Consider the following 22,921-nt stretch of genomic DNA (forward strand, 5'->3'; position numbering starts at 1 on the left):
TTAATATTTATTTATTTATTCATGAAGGACACACAGAGGTGCAGAGACACAGGCAGAGGGAGAAGCAGGCTCCATGCAGGGAGCCTGATGTGGGACTTGATCCCAGGTCTCCAGGATCACGCCCTGGGCCAAAGGTGGTGCTAAACCTCCGAGCCACCCGGGCTGCCCCACTCGGGTAGGTTTTTGATTACTAAATCAATGTTTTCACTTGTTAAAGGTCTCTTCAAATTTTCTCTTTCTTAGGAGGTCAGTTTTAGTAGTTTTTGTCCTAGGAATTTTTACACTTCATCTATTAATTTCTTGGCATATATAGAGTTGTTCATAGCATTCTCTTATAATCATCTTTATTTCTGTAATGTTAGTAGTAATGCCTGTTCTTTACTGATGTTAATCATTTGAGTCTTCTCTCCTTTTTTCTTGGTCTAACTACAAGTTTGTCAATTTTGTTGATATTTTCAAAGAATTTTTGGTTTTGTTGATGTCTGTTATCGTTCTATTCCCCATGTCATTAATTTCTACTCTAGTCTATTATTTCCTTCCTTCTACTTGTTTTATTTTGCTCTTCTTTTTCCAGTGTAGTTTTAGGTGAAAGTTTATTGATTTGAGATTTTTTTTTTTTTTTTTTTTTTAGTATGGGAATGTACAGCTAAATGTTTTCTCCTAAGCACTGCTTTAGCTGCATCCCTTAAGTTTTGGTGTATGGGTCTTCATTTTCATTCACCTCAAAGTATTCTAATTTCCTTTTGGTTTCTTTTCTGACCCATTGGTTATTTAGAAGTTTGTTGTTTGGCTTCCATGTATTTGTGAATTTCCCATATTTCTTTTGGTTACTGATTTCTAATTTCACTCCATGTGATTAGAAAACATATTTCATTTGATTTCAGTCCTCACAAACTTATTTTTTTAAAGATTTATTTATTTGAGAGAGAGAGTACGAGTCTGAGCAGGGGGAGAGCCGGGGTGGCGGTGGAATCCTCAAACCAGTTCCCCACTGAGTGCAGAGCCCAATGTGGGGCTCAATCCCAGGACCATGAGATCATGACCTGACCCAAAACCAAGAGTTGGATGCTTAACCAACTGAGCCACCCAAGCACCCCCCTCCTTAAACTTTTTGAGGTTTATTTTATGGCCTAGTATTTGGTCTGTCCTGAAGAATGTTACATGTAAACTTAAGAATATATATTCTGCTGTTAAAAACTAGGTCACCAGGCATCAACAGATATTCTTTGGGCCATAACTGCCTCCCATACTTGATCACATCCTTGATTTTCTGCTTTTATTTTTGACCTCTAAGGATTTTCCTTGCATTAATTTACTTAAAAGATGTTTTTCATGTTTATTACCAATACAAAAGATGTTTTATAATGGGAGGCTTATTTAGGATATCTTGTTCCATTCTGTTGCTAGAAATAAGTTCTTACCTTATTCCTTCCTTATTGCCCCTGTCTTTGAAAAATCACTTGTGTTCTTTAAGGAAAAGTAATCTGGCTCTAGAGATACACTTTTTTAGATGGTAATTTGATAGATAGGTACACTGATACCACCTATGAATAAATTCAGCAAGAAATACGTAAGACCTATGTGAGGAAACTTTGCTAAAAGAGATCAAGAAAAACAAAGAAATGGAGGTTTACAGCATTTTTCTTGATAGACTGAATATAGCAAAATTCTTCCTAAATTAGTAAAGAGATTTAGTGAATTCCAATAAAATTTCAATAGTTTAAATTCATGTCCAGGGATTTTAAAGGAATTTCTAGGATATCAGCTGGATGGATGAATAAGAAAGAGTAAGTTTTTAAAATTAAAATATTGAAAAGGAGAGACTGGCCCTATCAGATATTAAAGCAAATTAAATCTATGCTAATACAGTTATACAGATATATAACCAGACAATATATCTTGAAACAGATAATTACTGAGGATAACGAATACCAGAAGGTCACTTAAAATCAGGGAACAAATTTTCTTTTTTTTTTTTTTTTAAAGATTTTATTTATTTATTCATGGGAGACACACACTGAAAGGCAGAGACACAGGCTGATAGAGAAGCAGGCTCTATGCAGGGAGCCCGATGTGGGACTTGATCCTGGGACTCCAGGATCACGCCCTGGGCCGAAGGGGAGCACCCAACCACCATCCAGGCGTCCCAGGGACCAAATTTTCATAATAAATAGTTTTACTAAAACTTTAACTTGAAGTTTTTTTAAATTATAAAAACTTATTTTCTATTTGACAAAGTTAACATAAATATTTGACTCTTAAGTAATTTTTTGGCATTTTTTTCTTAACAAAATTACTTGAAACATGAAATAATTTTCACTTCATGTTTGATTTCTACTCTTTAATTGAATGATTTTACAAAAATATCCTAGACTTCATTTTTGCAAGGGTTTCTCTGTAATCACATCATTCTTTTATACACTTCTTGTGCCATTGCCCTTTTGGCCTTGGCTTCTGCCCTTTGATTGCTAACTAGACTAACACATTCTGTAGCTATGTTCATGATTTGAATAGTTCTCCATCATGTTTATCAACATCATGAAATCCTACATATTTTGTGAGATTTGCTAGTTCACTTTGTAATGGGTGTTCATTGCACTTGCGTTGCATTTTAGAATGACAGTCTGCAGGACACTGGCAAATAACAGGCATGAACACAGATGATAACTGTGAAGCAGAAAAGGATACTAGAGGAAGCGTAGACTTCTTGTGAGAGTATTTTATGTTATTATTCAACACCAGTAACAGATTACATGGTCAATAAATACTTGAATTATGAGGACACTTTGGTATATAGGGATTCAGTGTATGATAAAGGTGACTTTATTTTTTTTAAAAATGTTTAAGGTGACTTTTAAAAATTAGCAGGGAAAGTGTCATTTTCTAAAAGAAAAAAGAGAAAAAAGCCATAATGTAACTAATGCCAGGGCCTTTGGCTCCTGCAACTGTGTCTCCTTTGAAGAGGCATAGACCCTTGGCTTATAGCAATTTAGAAGACTATAGTTACCAGATACTTCCACATTGTGGGAGTCACTCAGTTTCCTTAGATTAACTTGACTGAGAGAGGATATCTTTTGCAAAGGTTTCTTTCATAAGTCCCAATAACACAAGTGTTGAGTTCAGTATCTCCTCCTTATTTCAGCAAGGTCCAGAACAAAAGGGCAGGGGGATGGTTTCCTGATGCTTATTTTGTTCAATCATAGTTGGGTTTCTCTACATCATTCCTGGGCATCTGTTTTCTAGAACCCTCGCAACATATCAGTGGAGTAGGGAATTTTATCAGAACACGATAAGTAGGCAGCCCCGGTGGTGCAGCGGTTTAGCGCCGCCTGCAGCCCGGGATGTGATCCTGGAAACTCGGGATCGAGTCCCACATCGGGCTTCCTGCGGGGAGCCTGCTTCTCCCTCTGCCTGTGTCTCTGCCTCTCTCTTTACTCTCTCTGAATGAATGAATAAATAAATCTTAAAAAAAAAAAAAAAACGATAAGTAGCAGAGCTGTTCTGAAAAAGACCTTCTCAAGTGGTATGCCACAAATGGGTTACAGATGTGCTAATATGCCCTGTGTGGTGGAGCTCAAGGCCTCCTTAACTCTGGCAGTTATTATGTAGCCTCTTCTGTTTAACTGTGCACAGTACAATGATTTTCTTTTCTTTCTGTGCCATGAATCAAAAAAAGTTTGGGGAGCACTGTTCTAAGCAATTAGCTGCAAACAATGGGAACATGAATAATATCATTATACAAACAGAGTCATTTGGTTTAGGGAAGAAAATAGCAGATTGTAGCAAAAAATGGATGAGGGGGCAGATTAGACTTTTTTCCTGAATCTTTGAATTCACTCCAGTTTTATTTTCACTTCAGACTGTAACCTCAGTTTACATTAGTATCAGCCTTGTGTAGTTTTCACCTGTTCCTAGTCCTTTACACATACCCAGATAAATTCCAGGAGGAATAAAGAGTTGAGAAATAGTCATAAAATAGCTAAAAAATCAGAGGAAAACATTTGATACAGGGTTTAGCACAGAAACAAAAATCAGAAAAAAAAAATGCTGCCTGTGGTTATATTAAAACAAAAACAACCAACCAGTATATCTACAAAGTCTAAGAACAAATTAAAAAACAAGCAAATGGAAAATGGAAAGATACTAGCAGTAGCAGCATATATGATTTGCAATACTTTTCTACAAATAAAAATTATTTTAACATAAAAAAGACTAACATCGCAATAGAAAATAGCCAAATGACATCAGGGGATGATCCATAAATGAAGAGCTGCAAACGATCAATAAATACATGAAACATTCAGCCACAGACATAAATGCAAATTAATTAACAATTGAGGAAGTTGCATAAGAAATTTGACAGATTTAATTTTAGTTTAGAGGAAATAGGCCTCTTACATAAATGCTGGTAGTTGTATTAAGTGATGAGTTTTTTAATAGATCAATTTGGCAATACATTTAAAAAATGTTTTAATCTCTATACCCTTTGATCTTGTTTTAATTTAGGAGTTTATTCTGAAGAAATGATCAGAAATGACATGAAGATATGTGAAAATCATATTACAGCCTTATACTGTGATAAAAATGAGATGCAATTGAAATCTACAAAAATGAAAATGGATTATGAATTATGATGGAATCCTGGGCAATCATTAAAATATCTTTGAAAATAAGGTATGGAAAATATTGTCCATGTGCTGCTTAAATTGCATGTTTATTATTTCAAATATACTGTATTTCATATAAGATAGTTGGAAGAGGCATCATTTTCTCTGGCACTAAGAAAGAAAACCACAACAAAAATAACACCCAAGATAGGAATTCTGATGGAAGACCCTGGCATAAAGCTAGGCAGAGTCAGGATAAATGAAAACCGGACTTGTCTCTGGAAAGGGATAGCAAAGAAACAGCTGGTCCTCATTCAGGGTGTGGTTCCAATTCCTACCACCAACCACCATGACCCAGAAAACTTCAAGCAAAGAGAAAATGTGTTCACAGTTGCTAGTTCCCCCAGGTAGAAGCAAACATCAGTCCCCGGGCAGAGGTTGGACTTCATGCAGATAGACAGCATTTTTTTTTATCTTTTGTAACTTTGTCAGTAATTTTTGTCTGATTTTTTTAAAGGCACCATTGATTGTAAAGTGAATTTCTATATTAGAATTGTTAGAAATGAAAAATTGCGTCTAGAGTGAAAGGAGTATGCTATATACATGCAACTGGAGAGAAATACTCGGAATTTAGTAGTGAAGTCCAATCTGTTGGATTACATATGTATTTTACAAAACTTCTCCATGAGCATTTATTACATATATATACATATATATATGTATATATATATACATATATATGTATATACATATATATATGTATAAATGTTTACCTTAATTAGGATTCCCATATTATTTTTAGTCCATTTTCTTAATTTGATCTCCTCTGTTAGTATATTTTGAATCATTACCAACCTTTGGCAGTGAAGCTGAGGCATTTTAGACTTTTTATAATTTCAGCACTTTGGAAAAGAGCTATGTTTATTTTGGCTGAAGACCTGTGGGTTGTTACTATTAGCAGGTGTATGAAAATTGTTCCAAAACACTGGATCCCTGCATTGAGAGAGAAAAAAAGGAAAAAGAAGGAGTGTTTAAGAGCACTCTGGAGTGAAGCCCATCCTTAAACTTCAGCTTTGACACATAGTAGTTGTATGATTCTAGGCAAGTTATTGAAGTAGTCTAAGACTCAGTTTCCTCATTTTTAAAATGATAATGATTGTATAGTTGAGAGAATGAAATAAAATAATGTAAAATGTCCATAATATAACATCCCGGTTACCATTTCCAAATCAAGGTCTGTGAGACCCAATTGCTTGAAAATATGCTTTATTTTTAACATCTCTTTGCTCTTCTTCATTGTAGTAACTCAACTAATGAGACCTTTGAAAATTGATAAGCTCTTCAGTGCTTCCCTTTTTAAAAATGACATATTCCCTATCCCAGCAAATAGAAAAGGAGGATGCATTCCTGAATAGCATAACCTTGATGCAGAAAACAGAAAAGGAAAAATCATAGTCCAGTCTCATTGAACAAAAGATGCAAAAATCCCCAAACAAACCAAAATGGCCAGCAAACCAAACCCTGCAACACATAAGTAAGAATTATACATCATGGCCAAGTCGGATTTACTCCAGGAATGCAGGACTGGTTTGACATTAGAAAATCCATATAATTTGTCATATTAACAGAATAAATGAAATATGATCATCTCATTTAGGTGCAGTTAACCATCTAATAAAATTCAACATACATATACCTTTTTTTGTAAAAAAGTAAATCTTAGCAAACTAGAAGGGAACTTCTTAAATCTCATAAAAAAATATTGACCAAAACCCTAAAATAAACATATTATTAATGGTAAATTATCTGTTATGTCCCTATTGGTTGCCTAAGTTTTGACTTCTTCCTGTATTTCTAAAATAGGTGATTGTTGTTCTTCACTATTAACTATTTTTGTTCTTTTGAAACTAATGTATTCTCCCATTTTATCTTACTTTGAAATGATATACCTTGTTAGTCTTTCATCTCTCCTAAATTATGCATTTTATTGTTAGTTTTTCCCCACTGTTGTGCCCCCAAATTCTTCCTTTTTGTGCTCAATGCCTCTGCTTTAAAAAGGCAGAAAATCTAAATGTCAATTTATTTTTTCTCAATAGCATTAAGATTCAGATCTCAGCTATGACAGTGACAGTGTTTTAGAATCATCATCATTAGAACCACGGTAGTGTTGGTCACTAGAGTGGTATCAGCACCTGACGGGAATGGACCCGTTGTATTTCTCTAATGATTGTTTACAGTTAGTCCTGTGTTATTAAAATTTTCCTGACTGTGACACTAAACATAAAGGCTGGTATAATCTTTTAACTATAGGAGTCTTAGAAATCTGGTAACGATGAGGCTGTCTGGTACGGTGTACATCACATCCCTGGAAGATCCCAGGAGCAACAGAGACGAGTGAAGAGCAAGACAGTGAATGAGCAAGAGAGACTTTCTGTGAGCAGTCTGTAGTCTGCAGTCTTGTGGTTTGAATCTTCTCCTCACATTTGAAGAACTAGCCATGAGCCTTCTATGTACACTCATTCTGTCATTCATCATCGTAAATTATACACAGTTTCACATTTAAATAAAGCCACATTTTCAAAAATTACAATGTGTCATATCTCAATAATAGTCTGATCATATACAAAATTACCATTTTCATTTTCCATTATGCTTTAATTACATGGAAAAGTCAAGGCCGCTTTTCTTGGTTTTCCTCAAGGGCAGCTAAATATACTTAAAATACTATTTAGTTGTGACAAAGTGTTATCATATTTGGAAATTGGTGGAATGAATGTTGCCCCATGGAATTAAAATGTTTAGAGAAGAATGCTGTTTTCATTATGTTCAGAAAACATATAATACAGTATATTATATTCTAGTATTAGATTGGTACAGAAAATTCCTGTTAACCTGGAGTAATTTTTAAAGATATATCTTAATAAATTTAGTTATTTCAGTTACCTAAGAGTTATAACCTGATTCTAAAATAACCAATTTTCAAAGAATACAATAAAATATTCACAGTGCTAAAACTCTAGGGAGCTTCATTTAATCATTGATGACTCAGGAAGCAAGTCAGAATCTTGCAGTGCCTCATTTTATAATTAACCTCACTTATTATAGGGTGAAGTGAAAATTCTAGTTTCTTTGAATTTCCTGATTATTTGTATTATGAGTAAACATATATTTTGTAAAGGTCATGAAAGCTCTGTTACGTACGCCCTCATATATCTTCCTGTAATCCTGTCTATCCCTGTTATGGACATTATAGAAAAGAGAGGTTGAAACTTACCCTCTTCGATTGCAAAGTAGCCATGAAAAATACTCAGTACTGAATTTCTTGAAGGAAGGATATGTGGACCACCCCTCTTAGCACCATCTGGGGTATTTGTTAGAAATGCAGATTCCTGAGTCATTCACCAAACCTGCTGAATCACTGTATCTGGAAAAGATCCCAGCATAGTAACAGGCTCTCCAGGTAATTCTGACAAAAGTTTGGGACTCCTTGCCAGATGGCTTCTGGATCTGAGATAGCAACCTAGGGTGGGCAGTGCCAAAATAATTCCTCCCGTGGATGTTGATACAGGAAAAAAGTGACGAAGATTGAAATGGGTGTGCTACTTCCCACGGAGTATGAGAACAGGAAATAATACGTTCTACCGTCAGACCAAAGGAATTTCAGAAGCAAAGTTGGAAATAGTTCAGAGCTCTTTCATTCATATTTATAACATCATTGCTTACTTAAGGTACAGATTTCTTGATGTGTTTTTTTATTTATTGATGTGAAGTAACATGAAATTAGCTGAGTGTCACTGGATTCATTTGGAAAATATTTTTTATTGTTTTAATGCTTTTCTTTTACTTTGATCATGATAGTAAATGTCTCTGAGAGTTCTTTCCACTGAATATCTTGAGTTTTCAGAGCTTTGGTTGTGATATAATTACATGTTTTCACTAAATGCAAGCCAATTTTACTTGTAGTTCTAGCTCTGTCTATTACTACTGGGAGCAGAATATGGTCTTTATTTTTTATTTTATTTTACTTATTTATTTTTAAGATTTTATTTATTTATTCATGAGAGGCACACAGAGAGACACAGAGAGGCAGAGACACAGGCAGAGGGAGAAGCAGGCTCCATGCAGGGAGCCTGATGTGGGATTTGATCCCAGGACTCCGGGATCATGCCCTGGGCCAAATGGTTTTTAGAAAGAACTCTTTTTTTTTTCTTTCTTTCTTTTTTTCCTTTCTTCCCACTGTGGAAAGATAAGCAGATGATAGTTTTATTTGGTCCATTAGTTGTTTCCTCTGAGGAAAAAAATGTATAAATTAACCTGTATAAATTAACCACTTACCTCCTTCCCCCTTCAACAATAATACCCTTTCCATCTTCCCACCCCCATTTGAAGGGTCAGTCAACAGCATTTATTTATGAAGCACTCATTACACTCTGGGAAGTCACAACAGAAGACTCTCCTCTCCTTTTCTATATTCTATTACTGTTGAGAATCCAGTCAGTATCCAAGTCTTGCTCCATAGCTCAACTACCCCAAAGTTTACAATACTCACTTTTGCTCAAGGGCAGCTTTCACTAAGTCACAGGTCGATCATGAAGGTAAGCCTTATTTTTTCCTCCACCTGGTGTCTTCTCCAAAATGTTCCCCAACTGTGTGCGCTGTGGGCCTCCTGATTTTACTGTGGGCTGTTCTTGGAAATACTGTTGATCATCAGTTCTGAATCCTAGTCTGTCCCTATGTTTACAAGAGGAATGTGTTGAAACCAGACTGCTTTCTCCTTGCTATCTTGACCTTTTAGCCTCCATAAATGAGACACCAGCACCTGGGGAAGGTAATTTCTATTTTTTTATTTTTAATTTATTATTATTATTTATTATTATTTTTATTGGAGTTCAATTTGCCAACATACAGCTTAACACCCAGTGCTCATCCCATCAAGTGCCCCCCTCAGTGCCCTCCACCCTACTGCCCACCTCCCTTTCCACCACCTCTCTTTCGTTTCCCAGAGTTAGGAGTCTCTCATGTTCTGTCTCCCTTTCTGATACTTCCCACTCATTTTTTCTCCTTTCCCCTTTATTCCCTTTCACTATTTTTTATATTCCCCAAATGAATGAGACCATATAATGTTTGTCCTTCTCCGATTGACTTATTTCACTCAGTGGGGAAGGTAATTTCAAGCAGAATCACAAAGTAGGAAAGATACAGATTAAAGCTCTGCAGCCCTATTTTGGGTTTTCACTTGCATCACCCAGGGGATGATAAGGCCTTAAGGGTTGGAAGCTTTGAGAAAGTCCTCCTCCCTGTTTTCAGGTTTGTATTACCACCTCATAAAGCTATCCTTTGAATCTTTGAACTGCCCCTCTTCTTCCACTGAAAGGGACATCCTTGTCTGAGCCCTTTCTTCTTTCCCACCAATACCATACACTGCAGTCGAGGAAGGCCACAGATGTGGGCTGTGTAGAGAAAACCTACCTGCCTAGTCTCATGCATGTCTGTGCATGTGTATGCATGTATGTGGGTGGGGGGTGATAGACTGTATCTTCCAACCCATGTTTCTTAATCAGTATTCTCTCCAAGGCATCTGTGAGTTGGTGGTTTCTTTGCTAATTAACCCGTATGTTAAGCAGGCACGTGACAAACACATTCATGCAGATTTGTCCTGGATAGTAAAAAATGCATATATTTGAGAATAGAATATAGCCACAAATTAGTAAGGCTCATGCCCTGGCTGGAAAATAAACAGGTCTGTAAAGAACTATTTGACATCTTTTTGGATCTCTTCAAGAGCCACCAAAGAACCAAACTAGATCTTAATGACTTTATTTTTCCACAGTGGTCACATTGCATACATTTTGTTTCAGAATCTGCCTCAGAGAAGTAAGAGGTAGGCATAAGTTCAGTTTCCCTCTAGGGTTGCCAGATTTAGCAAATAAAAATGTAGAATGTCCAGTTACAGTGAGTTTCAGATAAACTATGAATGATGCTCCGTGAAATGCTTAGGATATACTAAAAATTATTTGGTGTTTGTCTAGAATTCACATTTATCTGGGTATCTCGTGTTTTATCTGGCAACTCCTGTCACAACATCTTGTTCATCTCTAGTCTTACTACTACTATCTTAGACTAGGGACTCTACTTTGAGTCTGGGTATCTGCACCTGCCTGAGTGGCCTTCCCAACGATGCTCTTCTGATTACCCCCCATTGCCTGCTACATACTAAATTTGTTTTAATAGATTTTATTTATTTGCTCACGAGAGGTGGAGGCAGAGACACAGGCAGAGGGAGAAGCAGGCTCCATGCAGGGAGCCCGATGTGGGACTCGATCAGGGGACCCCAGGATCATGCCACCACTGAGCCACCCAAGTGCCCCCACACAAGTTTTTAAAACTATTTTTCATTACGTTTCTCTTCCACACAAGAATTTATGCTCCTGTTGCTTTCCAAAGTGATTTCAGTGTGCAATTGTATACCAAATTCTGTGTGTGTATCTGTTATGTGTTTTCCTTGGGGGACCATTTCCTTTTATAAGATCCCAAACAGGCATCTTCAAGCTATGGCCTGTGGTCATATACAAAGAGACAAAAGTGGGTGAATTCGGAAAATGCACCTCGCCTCAGTCATGACTTTTCCTTTAGGCATCAGTAGTTTGAAAGCCCCCTCATATCATTCGACTCCCACCAACATCTATGCAGAACAGGCGGGGCGGGCATTGTTACTTTCATTTCAAAGATAAGGTCACTGAATCCCAGAGATGGGAGTTATAAAGTCACACACAACTACCACATGGCGTAAGCCAGAGTTTGAATAGAAGTCTGCCACCTGCAAATTTATTTTTCTCTACTTTAATGCACCACCAGCTTTAAAAAATATAAAATAAACTTTGGTACAATAAACAATTCAAAGCTGTTTTGTATATTTTTGAACCTCAAAAAAATTCCTTTCCATCTCTGAAGAGATGTTCTTACTCTCTTCTCTCTAGTGGACCTTGTCACTTAGCTGTGAGTTACACACCACAACTACGGGATGTTTGGCCATTTGACCTAATGGGATGGCTTTTCAATGTGGTCACGTGGTGAAATATACCAGTATTCCACTGCTGCTGTTCCTCAAATATTTGGGGACTATTAGGGTATTTCAGAGTCCGTTTATAAGTGCTTATAATAAAAATTAATTTTTTATGCTTACTCATTTGAAAGCATAAAAGGAATAACATAGCTATTCATGTTTTGTTCTAATTTTTGTCTTTTTCCACAAATCAAGTGTGTTCTAAAAAAAAAAAAAATAGAAGAGCTTCATTTGCCTCTCAGGCCTCCATACTTTTCCTCCTACCTCTTTAGCCTCACCACCTTATTTTTTTTCCTTTAAAAAAAATCATTAATTTTTCATCAAGATAAGTGCACTCTTTAATCTCTATCCCCTATTTCCCCCATCATACCCTCCCTCTTGTTAACCATCAGTTTGTTCTCTGTAGTTAAGTCTGTTTCTTAGTTTATCTTCTTTTTTTCCCTTTGCTCATTTGTTTCTTAAATTCCACATGAGTGAAATCATATTTGTCTTTCTCTGACATATTTCACTTAGCATAGTACTCTAGCTCCATCCTTGTCATTGTAAATGGCAAGATATTCTTTTTATGGCTGAATAATATTCTGTTCTATACATGCACACATGCACACACACACACTATCCGACATCATCTTCATGCATTGATGGACACTTGGGCTACTTCTATAGTTTGGCTATTTTAAATGCTGCAATAAACAGGAGTGCATGTATCTCTTCAGATTAATGTTTTTACGTTTGGGGGGTAAGTACCCAGTAGTACAATTCTCGGATTGTAGGATAGTTCTATTTTTAATTTTTTGAGGACCCACCATACTGTTTTACGTGGTGGCGGCACCGGTTTGCATACTCACCAACACTGCCCTTGCTAGCTTTTTTTTTTTTTTTTTAAACAACCTTGGACTTCTCATGATTTAAGTATCATTTCTATGCTATCTGCATCCCAGCCATCCCTCCATACATGCAACTTTCATATTTAATGGTATAAATGAACAGTATGTTATGTGTCTAAGAGCCACATCAAACTTAACGTGGAAAACTGAGCTGCAAATATATTACCCCAACCATCTACTTCCACTATCTCACTATGGCAATTCTGTAATGCCCGGGGGGGGGGGGGGGGAGGAAGGAAGAGAAAAAAAAGTATAGAGACTTTTTTTCTTTCTTTCAACCCCAACATTTGGTATGTCAGCAAATCTGGTGGGCCCTTCCTTCCAAATATATCTGCAGTTTGATAACTTTTTGTTATGCCCACTGCTTCCCTACTCCAAATCATTATCTCTCACCTGGATTGCTTCAAGAGCCTCCCAACTGATCTCCCTTTCTTTTTCTGCACTCCTTAACAGAACAGCCAAAGAAAGTTCTCTATGAAAATGGAAATCAGATAGTGTAGCTCTTCTGTGTAAAGCCTATCATAGTTTCCCATCTCACTACTACAAAAGAAGCCAAAGTTCTTATTAATGACCCATAAGACCCTACATGATTGCCTCTGGGGCCACAACCTTTGATGCTCCCTCCACAGCCCCTTTTTACCCTCTTCTCCCCATGCCAGTCTCCTGGATGGTCCTCCTACAGGGCAGGTCTGCTTCTGCTTTGGGGCATTTCCTCTTTGCCTGCTGTTCCTCTTCTCTCAGACGACAGCTTGGCTTCCTTCTTTCTTGTGTGTCTTTAATATTACGTTCCCAACACTTTTGGCAACCTTCCCTGCCTTATTTCTCTTGATAACAGTTACCACTTTAACATACTAGATCCCATACCAGTTTACCTTATTGTCTATCCAGCTCATAGTAAGCATTAAGTAAATATTTGTAGAATGAATGAATGCAAGCATGATTTTCCCTGTGTTGAAGATGTTTTAAAAATCTCATATTTTGATAGCAAATCTAAAAGTGGTTTTCACAAAGTAGTTTGAATAATGATTCATAAGTGTGTTGTAGCCTTCTAATATGATTACTTTGAGGAAGTAAAGACTTAAAACCATAGTTGAAGACACTTACTATTAGTAAACCTGGGTATAAATATAAAAAGTATTCGAAGAAAACATACATTGAAAGAATCACTAACTCGGGGATCCCTGGGTGGCTCAGCGGTTTGGTGCCTGCCTTTTGCCCAGGGCGTGATCCTAGAGTCCCGGGATCGAGTCCCACGTCGGGCTCCCTGCAAGGAGCCTGCTTCTCCCTCTGCCTGTGTCTCTGCCTCTGTGTGTGTGTGTGTGTGTGTGTGTGTGTGTGTGTGTCTCACGAATGAATAAAAATATTTTTAAAAAAATTACTCTAAACAGACTTCCTTAAGGGGTGATTACAAATACAAATGTAGGACTCTGAGCTGTGAAGAGAAACAATGAGTCATTTCAGACAGGAAACCATATCAGATAAAGCTTAAAGGCAAAGAGTGACTCTGGTGATTGAAAGTTGGTCAGTGATGATAAAACTTAGTATTAATATTAAATTGATATTTATTAAGGATTTACCATTAGCATGGGACTAAGCGCTAAGCATCATGAGTAGCATCTTTATTTTTTTCATTCTACAAAGAATAATAACAAAGCTTAAAGTAGTTGAGTAACTTGCCTGTTGTCCCATGAGCTTTAATGGTGGAGGCCATGCTTGAATTGAGGTCTGTCTGATGCCAAAGCCCAGGTCCTTGACCACTGAGTGGAACTATATCTGATTTAAATGGCTTGATCTCATGACCCATGAGGTCATGACCTGAGTCAAAACCAAAATCTGACACTCAGCTGACTGAGCACCCAGGCACTCTTAAAACGTTCATTTTTGCTCCTCCCCATCCTCTTTCATTCTGTATGTCTGTGTGGCTGATGTTGCACGTATTGCTTTATGTGACACGATCTTGCCAAGCAGCTTTGCTGGCCTAGAGAGGATTATTTAATTCTCTACAACACTGAAAATCTGTTGTTACTTACTTATTGCTGTTGTAGCATATCCACATAGCCAAAGCTGGTAGAGTCAGGCAGTTCATCAATGATGGCAATACATCAAATCTCTCCAGAATCATCAATAAAAGGGATGGTTTCAACTGTGAGATAAAGGAATGCCATTTGAGAGGTAGCAACATTATTTTACCATGGAAAGATGAAAAATGTTCATTTTAGCAACACTATTTTACCATGGAAAGATGGAAAATGCTCATTTTAATTTGTTTAGAAGTCCCACTTCCTGGCCTGGTTATAGAGTCCTTGTCTTTTTAGTACGTCTGGTGACTGGGGGTTGGAAGGGTTGTCATGGAAGTGGAAATCCTTTTTCAGAATCTGAGAGAAAATTTCAGGTGTCTCCCTTAGTCAGCACTGACTCTGTGTCCCTCATTTTGTTGAGAATAGTTCTCCTCAACCCTGTTTCCAGTCTAGCACACTGAGGCGAGGGGCATGCTTCCACTAGTATAAAGGTGTTCTCAGCAGGGGTGAGTGACACCATTCTATTTCACAGGGGAGCAGAATCTGGGGAGTTTGGATTGGGTGTAGGTTGAAAACCTTTCTCCCAGAGAGTCTGTTACATCCTCCTTCGAGATAATTCCCTTACTCTTCAAACCAATCATAATTGGTTTAAAACGATGACGCTTGATAAATGTTCAATGAATCTAAGTACTAACTTAGGGTTTCTCACCCTGACTGGGGGCGTTTGAATACTGTCTAGTCCTAATCTGTCCATTCTCCAGTGTGGAGTTGTTGGCATCCGCCCAATGTGTTCCTTGGAGTAGAGGCTGCCCCAAAGCTTTATGTAGTGGCTGAGAGGATCTTCTTGAAGAGCTGAGCACAGCACGTTGGGGATTACATCTCAAAGCCTGTCCTGCTTACAGACTCATTTTAAAAGAGGCTGCCCCAACCACAACCCCTTAAGAAGGGAGCAACACAGCCTGTTTCCTCAGCATCGGTGCTATGTCGTGTCCTTCCATCCTAGTCACAGTTGGAGTAGGAGAAGACACCTGGCTCAGAGGTGGCCAATTGGTGGGCCACCCAGTGGCTTCTGAGATCAGCCTCAAGTAAGAACTCTCCCCAAAAAGGACAGTGGTGATAGAATCAGATTCTCTCCTCCAGGGCACTTGATTATGAACTGTAGATAGAGAGCTGGCAGCAAGTGGAAAGAGCTATGGTTGTGCAACTTAAATTATGGCTGTGCTCTGAAGACATTTTATGAGGACTGGGGCAGTGGTGTCCTGGTGCTGGCTCTCACAAGCCCGAGGGCTGGTTGTGTGCATCTCTTCCCACGTGCACATCAGGTTGGTGGGAGTATTGACACTGCATCAATTGGTTTTTGTTACAATTGAGGTCTCCCTCCTCCAGATCTGGTTGTTAAAAATGTACTAGCACACCACAGGGTAGGGGAAGGGATGGTATATGGGGAGCAAGGGAAGCAGTTACCTCTTCTGGGTCCTTTGTCTTAAAAACAAACAATATTTAAGGTAATATGTTAACGTGATTGGTATTAAGATTATAATAAAAGAAGACGTTAGAGAAAACATTGTGAAATATATGATTTAAATATCAGTGGTTAAATTACAAAGCTCATAGGAATGTGGTCAGAGGGTAGTACTTTCCTGTTCCTGGTACCTATCAAAGGTACAAGCCCCCACCTCCCAGGCCCACAAAGGATGACCTGACAAGCCGGTTAAGTCTCTGGTCTTATTTTCACATGTATTCGTTACCCCTATTACTTGAGGTAACTTGAGTGCACACCGGTTACTTAAAACCACAAGAGCCCAGTGAATACGGTTTTTGAATTCCTTTTTTTTTTTTTAAATGTAGGGAAATGGGACAGATTAGTACAGTAAAAAGAGTACGTATGATTTTGGAATGAGGTTTGAATTCCAATACTCCTTCACCCCTTCCTGGTAGCATAATTTATTGTGCCTCAGTCTCCTTAGCTGTAAAATAAGGATAAAGGAAAATAAGCTCAGAGATATTTGTAGCGATTAAATGAAGTACCATGTGTCGAACATCTAGCACAGTGTCTAGCACTTGTTATGCACTCAAGTAATGTTAGCTCTTTTCTCCCCCCCCCTTTTTTTTTTAAAGATTCTAATTATTTATTCATGAGAGATAAGAGAGAGAAAGAAAGAGAGGGAGAGAGAGAGGCAGAGACACAGGCAGAGGGAGAAACAGGCTCCATGCATCTCCTTTCTTTAACATACTTATCGAAGCCTTTAAAACAGCTGGTGGATGGGGTGCCTGGGCAGCTGGTGAGTTGAGGGGCCCACTCTTGGTTTCGGGAGTGGTCGTGACCTTGGGATCATGGGATGGGGGATACCCTCAGGCTCTGCACTCAGTGTGGAGTCTGCTTGTCCCTCCTCTTCTCTCCCCCCATCCCAATAAATAGATAGAATCTTAAAAAAAAAAAAAAAAACAACACAGCTGCTACTTTTGCTCTCAAGTCAGCAGAATCGATACAAGTACTTAACTCTCCACTTGTTTTAATATGAATTCGGTTGTATGATAATGCATTATTTATAATTTTATGTTTTTGTATATAAGATCAACTAGACTATTTTGAATATAATTACAGTCCTTTGAAACAAGCTCTTCTCTACACTTAGCTCAGAGCTCCTATATGTCAGTCCACAAATTACTGTGCTCGTATCCTTTTGTTTTTAAACAACTAATTAGAATATGGGCAAAGAACTATGTTAGATATTGTAAGGGAATTAAAAAAACATGCTGGGGTAACCTGGGTGGCTCAGTCAGCTGAATATCCAACTCTTGGTTTGGGCTTAGGTCATGATCTCAGGGTTGTGGGATAGAACCCTGTGTTGGGCTCCAGGCTCAGGAGAGAGTCAGCTTGAGATTCTCTCTCTCCCTCTGCCCCTCCCCCTGGCTCGTGTGCTCTGTCAAATAAAAATGAATATTAAAAAAAAGAAAAACAGATGCTTACATAATATATAGTTAAATATACACAAAGGAGGAAAGGGAGGGAATATTCAGTTTTTTTCCTGAGTATCTTCCCACTGCCCAACTTCTAGATACCTATATGGAATAATATAAGGTTCAATAGTAATGTGTCTTTTGAATCCCTTATTTATTGTTTTACAGTTTATTTGCCCTTAGTTTACTTAGGTCATCTGCCCTTGGCCCCATTATCAACTGCTAGTATATTAAGGGTGAAATCTGCCCATTTGCCAGGAGTAATTTATGGGATGTGGTATTTCTCAGTACCAGATGATTTAAGGGGAGCCACTTGCAAATGGACTGTTTTTTTGTTTTTTTGGCATATACACCTTAATAACTGGCTAGAGTTAAACTTGTCTTAAAGTTTCTGATTTGTAAATACAGCATTTTCAAACAAATAGTGTGATGTACACATTACCATACTTTAGTTCATATTAGAATAATCCATCCACACTCTCAATCTGTTTGGCATTTACCCCTTAAGAATCTTGCATCCATAAATCATTTCTGTAGCATCTTAAAACGTTCCTAAGTAATTATATAACTAACATCTTGCATCTCCAGGGCCTTGTCCCGTTAGTGTGAATTAAAAAAATAAGAATAATAAATTATAGTAATTAGGGCAAAACTACGTTGTCTTGGAAAGCGAAGGTTTCATTGGGGACTAGCGGCTTGGGTCTGTCATCGAACCTCTGGGCCTGACATCTTGGCCATCCCAAGTAGCACCTTTTGAATACGTTTCAACACGGCCTTTTAGACAAGCTACAGCAAACGCAAACCTGAAGGGGATGAAAGGAGGTCGGTGGTGGGAAGGACCACGGGTCTCAACAGCAGCATTTAAGTGTCCCGAAAAGTTGGGCGGCCTCCGCCCCAACCAGACGCGGCGCGCCCGGGACGCAGGGGGCGGTTCTGTGTGGGACGGCGGCGGGCGGGCTGCTCACGGCTCACCGTGGCTCGTGGTGCAGACCCGGCGGGCCCGCCGCAGCCCCCCTGCACCCTGCACCCCCCGCGCAAGCATCTTGTGTCTGACGGCGCTGGGCGGCAGGTGGGGTGCTGATGGCCCACCCGAGGGTGCAGACCCGGCGGGCCCGCCGCAGCCCCCCTGCACCCTGCACCCCCCGCGCAAGCATTTGCCGGGTCTCTTCATCCTGTCCGTACCCAAGCCCCCGGGCGTGGGGTCCCCGCCCGCTGTCTGTCCGACCCCTGCGCGGTCCCGCGCCGGCGGTGCAGGGGGGCGGCGGGCGCTCGGCGGGCTCCCTCGCGGGCTCCCAGGCTCTTGCTCATATTTGGACGCGGCCGCCCGTGCCCAGGAATTTCCCGTCATGCCTCCCGCCGCCCCGTCCGTCGCCCCGAGCCGCGGAGGGAGGGAGGGAGGGAGGGAGGCGGCGGCGGACGGCGGGTCGCTGCCCTCCCATGAGCGCGCGGCGCAGCCCCCGGCGCCCCCTCTCGCCGCTCCTCTGCCTCTGGCTGCTCGCGGCCGCGGCGCGGGGAGGCGCGCAGGCAGGTAAGTCCCGGCGACGTGCGACCGCGACCCGGGCCCCGGCCTCCTGCGGGCCGGGCAGGGGCGCGGCGGGGAGCGCCGGGGGGGGGGGGGGGTCAGGCCGGCTCCGTCCCCGTCCCCCGAGGCGGGGGCGCCCGCTGACACCTTATCCCGTCCCCGGAGCGAACCTGAGCCCGCGGGACGCCCCGGGCGGCGAGCAGCGCGGGGGGGGGGGGGGCAGCGGCCTGGGGGGGAGCAGCGCCGGGAGGGGGAGCAGCGCCGGGAGGGGGAGCAGCGCCGGGAGGGGGAGCAGCGCCGGGGCCCCGCCGAAGTGCCCGATCCGGGAACGGGCCGCTCCGCGTGGGAAAGCGCCCGCCAGGCCCGCGCGTCCCGCAGGGTGGGGGTCTCCGGGGCGCGGGGGGCGAGGGCGGGGGCGGCGGGGGCAGAGGCGGGGTCTCCGGGGCGCAGGGGGCAGGGGCGGGGACTTGGGGGGGCAAGAGCCGGGTCTCCGGGGCGCAGGGGCAGGGGCGCGGGGGGCAGAGGCGGGGTCTCCGGGGCGCAGGGGAGCAGGGGCAGGGGCGCGGGGGGCAGGGGCGGGGACTTGGGGGGGCAAGAGCCGGGTCTCCGGGGCGCAGGGGAGCAGGGGCAGGGGCGCGGGGGGCAGGGGCGGGGACTTGGGGGGGCAAGAGCCGGGTCTCCGGGGCGCAGGGGAGCAGGGGCAGGGGCGCGGGGGGCAGAGGCGGGGTCTCCGGGACGCAGGGGAGCAGGGGCAGGGGCGCGGGGGGCAGAGGCGGGGTCTCCGGGGCGCAGGGGAGCAGGGGCAGGGGCGCAGGGGGCAGAGGCGGGGTCTCCGGGGCGCAGGGGAGCAGGGGCAGGGGCGCAGGGGGCAGGGGCGGGGACTTGGGGGGGCAAGAGCCGGGTCTCCGGGGCGCAGGGGAGCAGGGGCAGGGGCGCGGGGGGCAGAGGCGGGGTCTCCGGGGCGCAGGGGAGCAGGGGCAGGGGCGCGGGGTCAGAGGCGGGGTCTCCGGGGCGCAGGGGAGCAAGTGCAGGGGCGCGGGGGGCAGAGGCGGGGTCTCCGGAGCGCAGGGGCGCGGGGACGCGGGTCTCCGGCGAGTGGCCCGCGTGGTGGGGGCCCGGCTGCCGCCCTCGCGGGCCCCGCTGGTATTTAATAGGCCAAACCCGAGCAGGACCCCGAGTTCGTCAGGTACCAGTTTTGTTTTGCTTTGAAGCGGAAAAAAAGCATCTGAGTCTGTTTTTTTTTTTTTTTTAAGTTTCACACTGGACCATTTAAAGTCAAAACTATGTGAAGGAAAGGTGCCATCGCTGCCTGCCCTGGCTTAGGACTGGTAATTCGGAAGTCTTCACAGGATGATTTTTAAGGATCCTTTTCTTGAGATCATGTGGAAAATATCAGGGAAAAGTTTTTTTTATTCCCCCCCATCAGGCAATTACAAAAAGCAATGATTTGAAATGAAGGAGGTAGAGTTTAAGGCCGATGTGAAATTGCACGGACTTTGATATTCGTGATGAGGCTCTAACTTACTGACCATCAGAGCTTCTCGGTGCTTAATGTTTTCAGGAATGGAAGGTCAAAAATGATCATTCCTCAGTTGAGATAAGGAAACTTCAGTTCGCTTTTGTTTTTGCCCCTAGTAGGCTGAACTGTCAACACGGATATGGCTAGCAATTAGGACTGAGAAATTAGCCGCAAACTGACTCTATTAAGCATGGATTATATTCAGAACTCTCTTCTCTTTCTCTTATTTCCATTTGCAGCCTTGCTGGCAAAATAGACTTTTTTGTTTTCTTTCAAAACAGACTTTAAAATATAGTTTGTCTGTAAAAATGTCTTTAGGATTCGTGTAACTTCTAACATTGCCAATTTAGATTAATGGGAAATTTAAAAAATGTTTAGCCTTTTTAAATGTGCAGTTTATAAATATTAAGTAATGATATCCATTTCATGTTTGCTTCTGACTGGGACTGTTTTTCAGAAAGACCTTTTTATGGATTCATGTTTTAGGAGTATCTTTAATAGTACTTCTTGGGAAATACAACAGGTTCTAACTGCACATTTTATTAGTAGTCTTCTAGAAAATACTGTGCTGCACGATAAAGAGTGGATTGTACTGCCGGGGAATATATGTTTCTTTTTTTTTTTTTTTTAAATTTCTTCAGTGATGTGTTGACTTACCTAATTCTTGTGGTAAAGCAGCCCTCGAAGACCAAAATCCACTGTGCTGTGGCCCCTTGCCAGCAATTTTGAACACCAAGTGTATATTTGGATCATTTAAACATTCACTTTTTTAATTTTGGTCCCAGCTGACCTATAAGTCTAATTTCTGATGACTTTTATTAGGGCCCTATGTGAACGTCTGGAATTTTTTTATATTAAAGTCAGTAGCTCTCTGCCGTATAGAATTTTGTCAGAGTGCCTAACCGCCTGTCTGCCAAAGTTGCAAACATACAGCATCATTTAGGTTTTGAATCAAACTTAGGTTTTAAAGGTGCTTGTTCTAAAATTTTAACTAAAATGTTAACCCATTAGGTCAGAAATCTTTACTATTTTGCTAAACTCAAGTAACAAGAATATCCAAAAAAGATCCCAGCAGTAGCTTCATAGATTTTTTTCCCCTACATTTTCTAATACATTTATCCTTTTAAAATTTCAGCCATTAAAGAGGAACTTCAGGCAATAATACATTTTGGCTCTATTATCTGGTCACAGTTTTTTGATTTTTATCTCACCTGTGTTCCTTACCATAGTTGGGGATTGGTTGATGAATTTGGCTCAGATGTTTAACTTCCTTTTCTGTAAACTGATGAAGTTGAACATAATCTCCATGTCCCTTCTAACTCCAGATACTGTAATATTGTTTTTGTTTATATGATCCTGCAGAGCTACCCACACTACATTGATTCAAACTTCAGATTGTCAGCTCTGACTTGCTATACGTGTTCAACTGGTCTTCTTGTGGTCAGATCTGATTGGTGTGGATCCAGCTTGTGGAACATCTTGATACTTGGCACATGCGCACAGATGCACACACGTTGACAGAGTTCTGTGATACTAAGCTTCTGCTACTTTCTCTTACCCTGATCTAACAGCAGAAAGTGCTGGTTATGTCATAGGGTAAATGTCCAACTGTTGTTTGGGGACAGTTAAGCCCAGGCCCTAAAATGGTTTGGTATTCAGTTCTGGAATTTGTGTCTTGGTTAGGGATACCACAGTAGAGCACCCAAACCTTTCTGTGGTTGGGAGGCTGTGGCTAGTTATTTGGGGGCATTCCAGATGAAACGCCCTACATTCCTACAAAATGCCCTATTGATCATACTTGGACCTACCCATCTGGTCTATTCAGAATTAAATTGAGTTTGAATAGGAGGGTAATCGGATCTCTGTTTAATTTGCCAGTTGTTAGCATCTGTGATTGCTATACAGATAGATATTTCAAGACTTTACTTTGAAAATTCCGATATTTTCTCCTTTGTGGGCACAGTTGTTTTTTCTGTTAAAATTCTCAGCATGATCCTGGATCCTTGTTTACATGTTTTCTCCATAGCAGACCAAAGTTGTCTTTATGGCTTTTAAAGAAAAGCAAGGAAAGAATAAAATTGTAGGAAAGGTAGGCCAGCAATAAATCAACCAATTGACTTTATGGAGGATTTGGTTATTGCCTCTTTTAAGCTTCTGTTGTAAGTAACAGAAATGAACTTGAACTAGTTTTAGGAAAATGAAAGAGAGGTATTCGATGGAAGCTAAGTGCAGACAGACCTTATTAGGGACTAGGGACTGGAAAACCTGGAACTTTCCCTCTCTCCTCTTGGCCTTTCTTTGCTTCATTGTCCATTCTTTACTGACCATTTTTTTCCTGCTTTCC

The 22,921-nt window shown here is 41.2% G+C and overlaps 2 protein-coding genes across 3 annotated transcripts in view; both read left to right on the forward strand.

The window, feature by feature from the left end:
* Positions 1-7,194, forward strand: part of LEMD3 (LEM domain containing 3) — a 72,781-nt gene extending 65,587 nt beyond the window's left edge. For both annotated transcript variants that reach the window (XR_005365346.1, XR_005365345.1), the window contains 2 exons: positions 4,507-4,674; positions 6,918-7,194. The gene's annotated coding sequence lies outside the window, so the exon portion shown is untranslated. The remainder of the gene's footprint in view (positions 1-4,506; positions 4,675-6,917) is intronic.
* Positions 7,195-18,937: 11,743 nt separating this feature from the next.
* Positions 18,938-22,921, forward strand: part of MSRB3 (methionine sulfoxide reductase B3) — a 177,806-nt gene continuing 173,822 nt past the window's right edge. Inside the window, exon 1 of the mRNA XM_038549928.1 lies at positions 18,938-19,064. Coding sequence (XP_038405856.1) covers positions 18,974-19,064 — 91 coding nt within the window. The 5' untranslated portion in view covers positions 18,938-18,973. The remainder of the gene's footprint in view (positions 19,065-22,921) is intronic.

Source organism: Canis lupus, chromosome 10 (assembly GCF_011100685.1).
Source record: "Canis lupus familiaris isolate Mischka breed German Shepherd chromosome 10, alternate assembly UU_Cfam_GSD_1.0, whole genome shotgun sequence".
In the NCBI taxonomy this organism is placed as follows: Eukaryota; Metazoa; Chordata; class Mammalia; order Carnivora; family Canidae; genus Canis; species Canis lupus.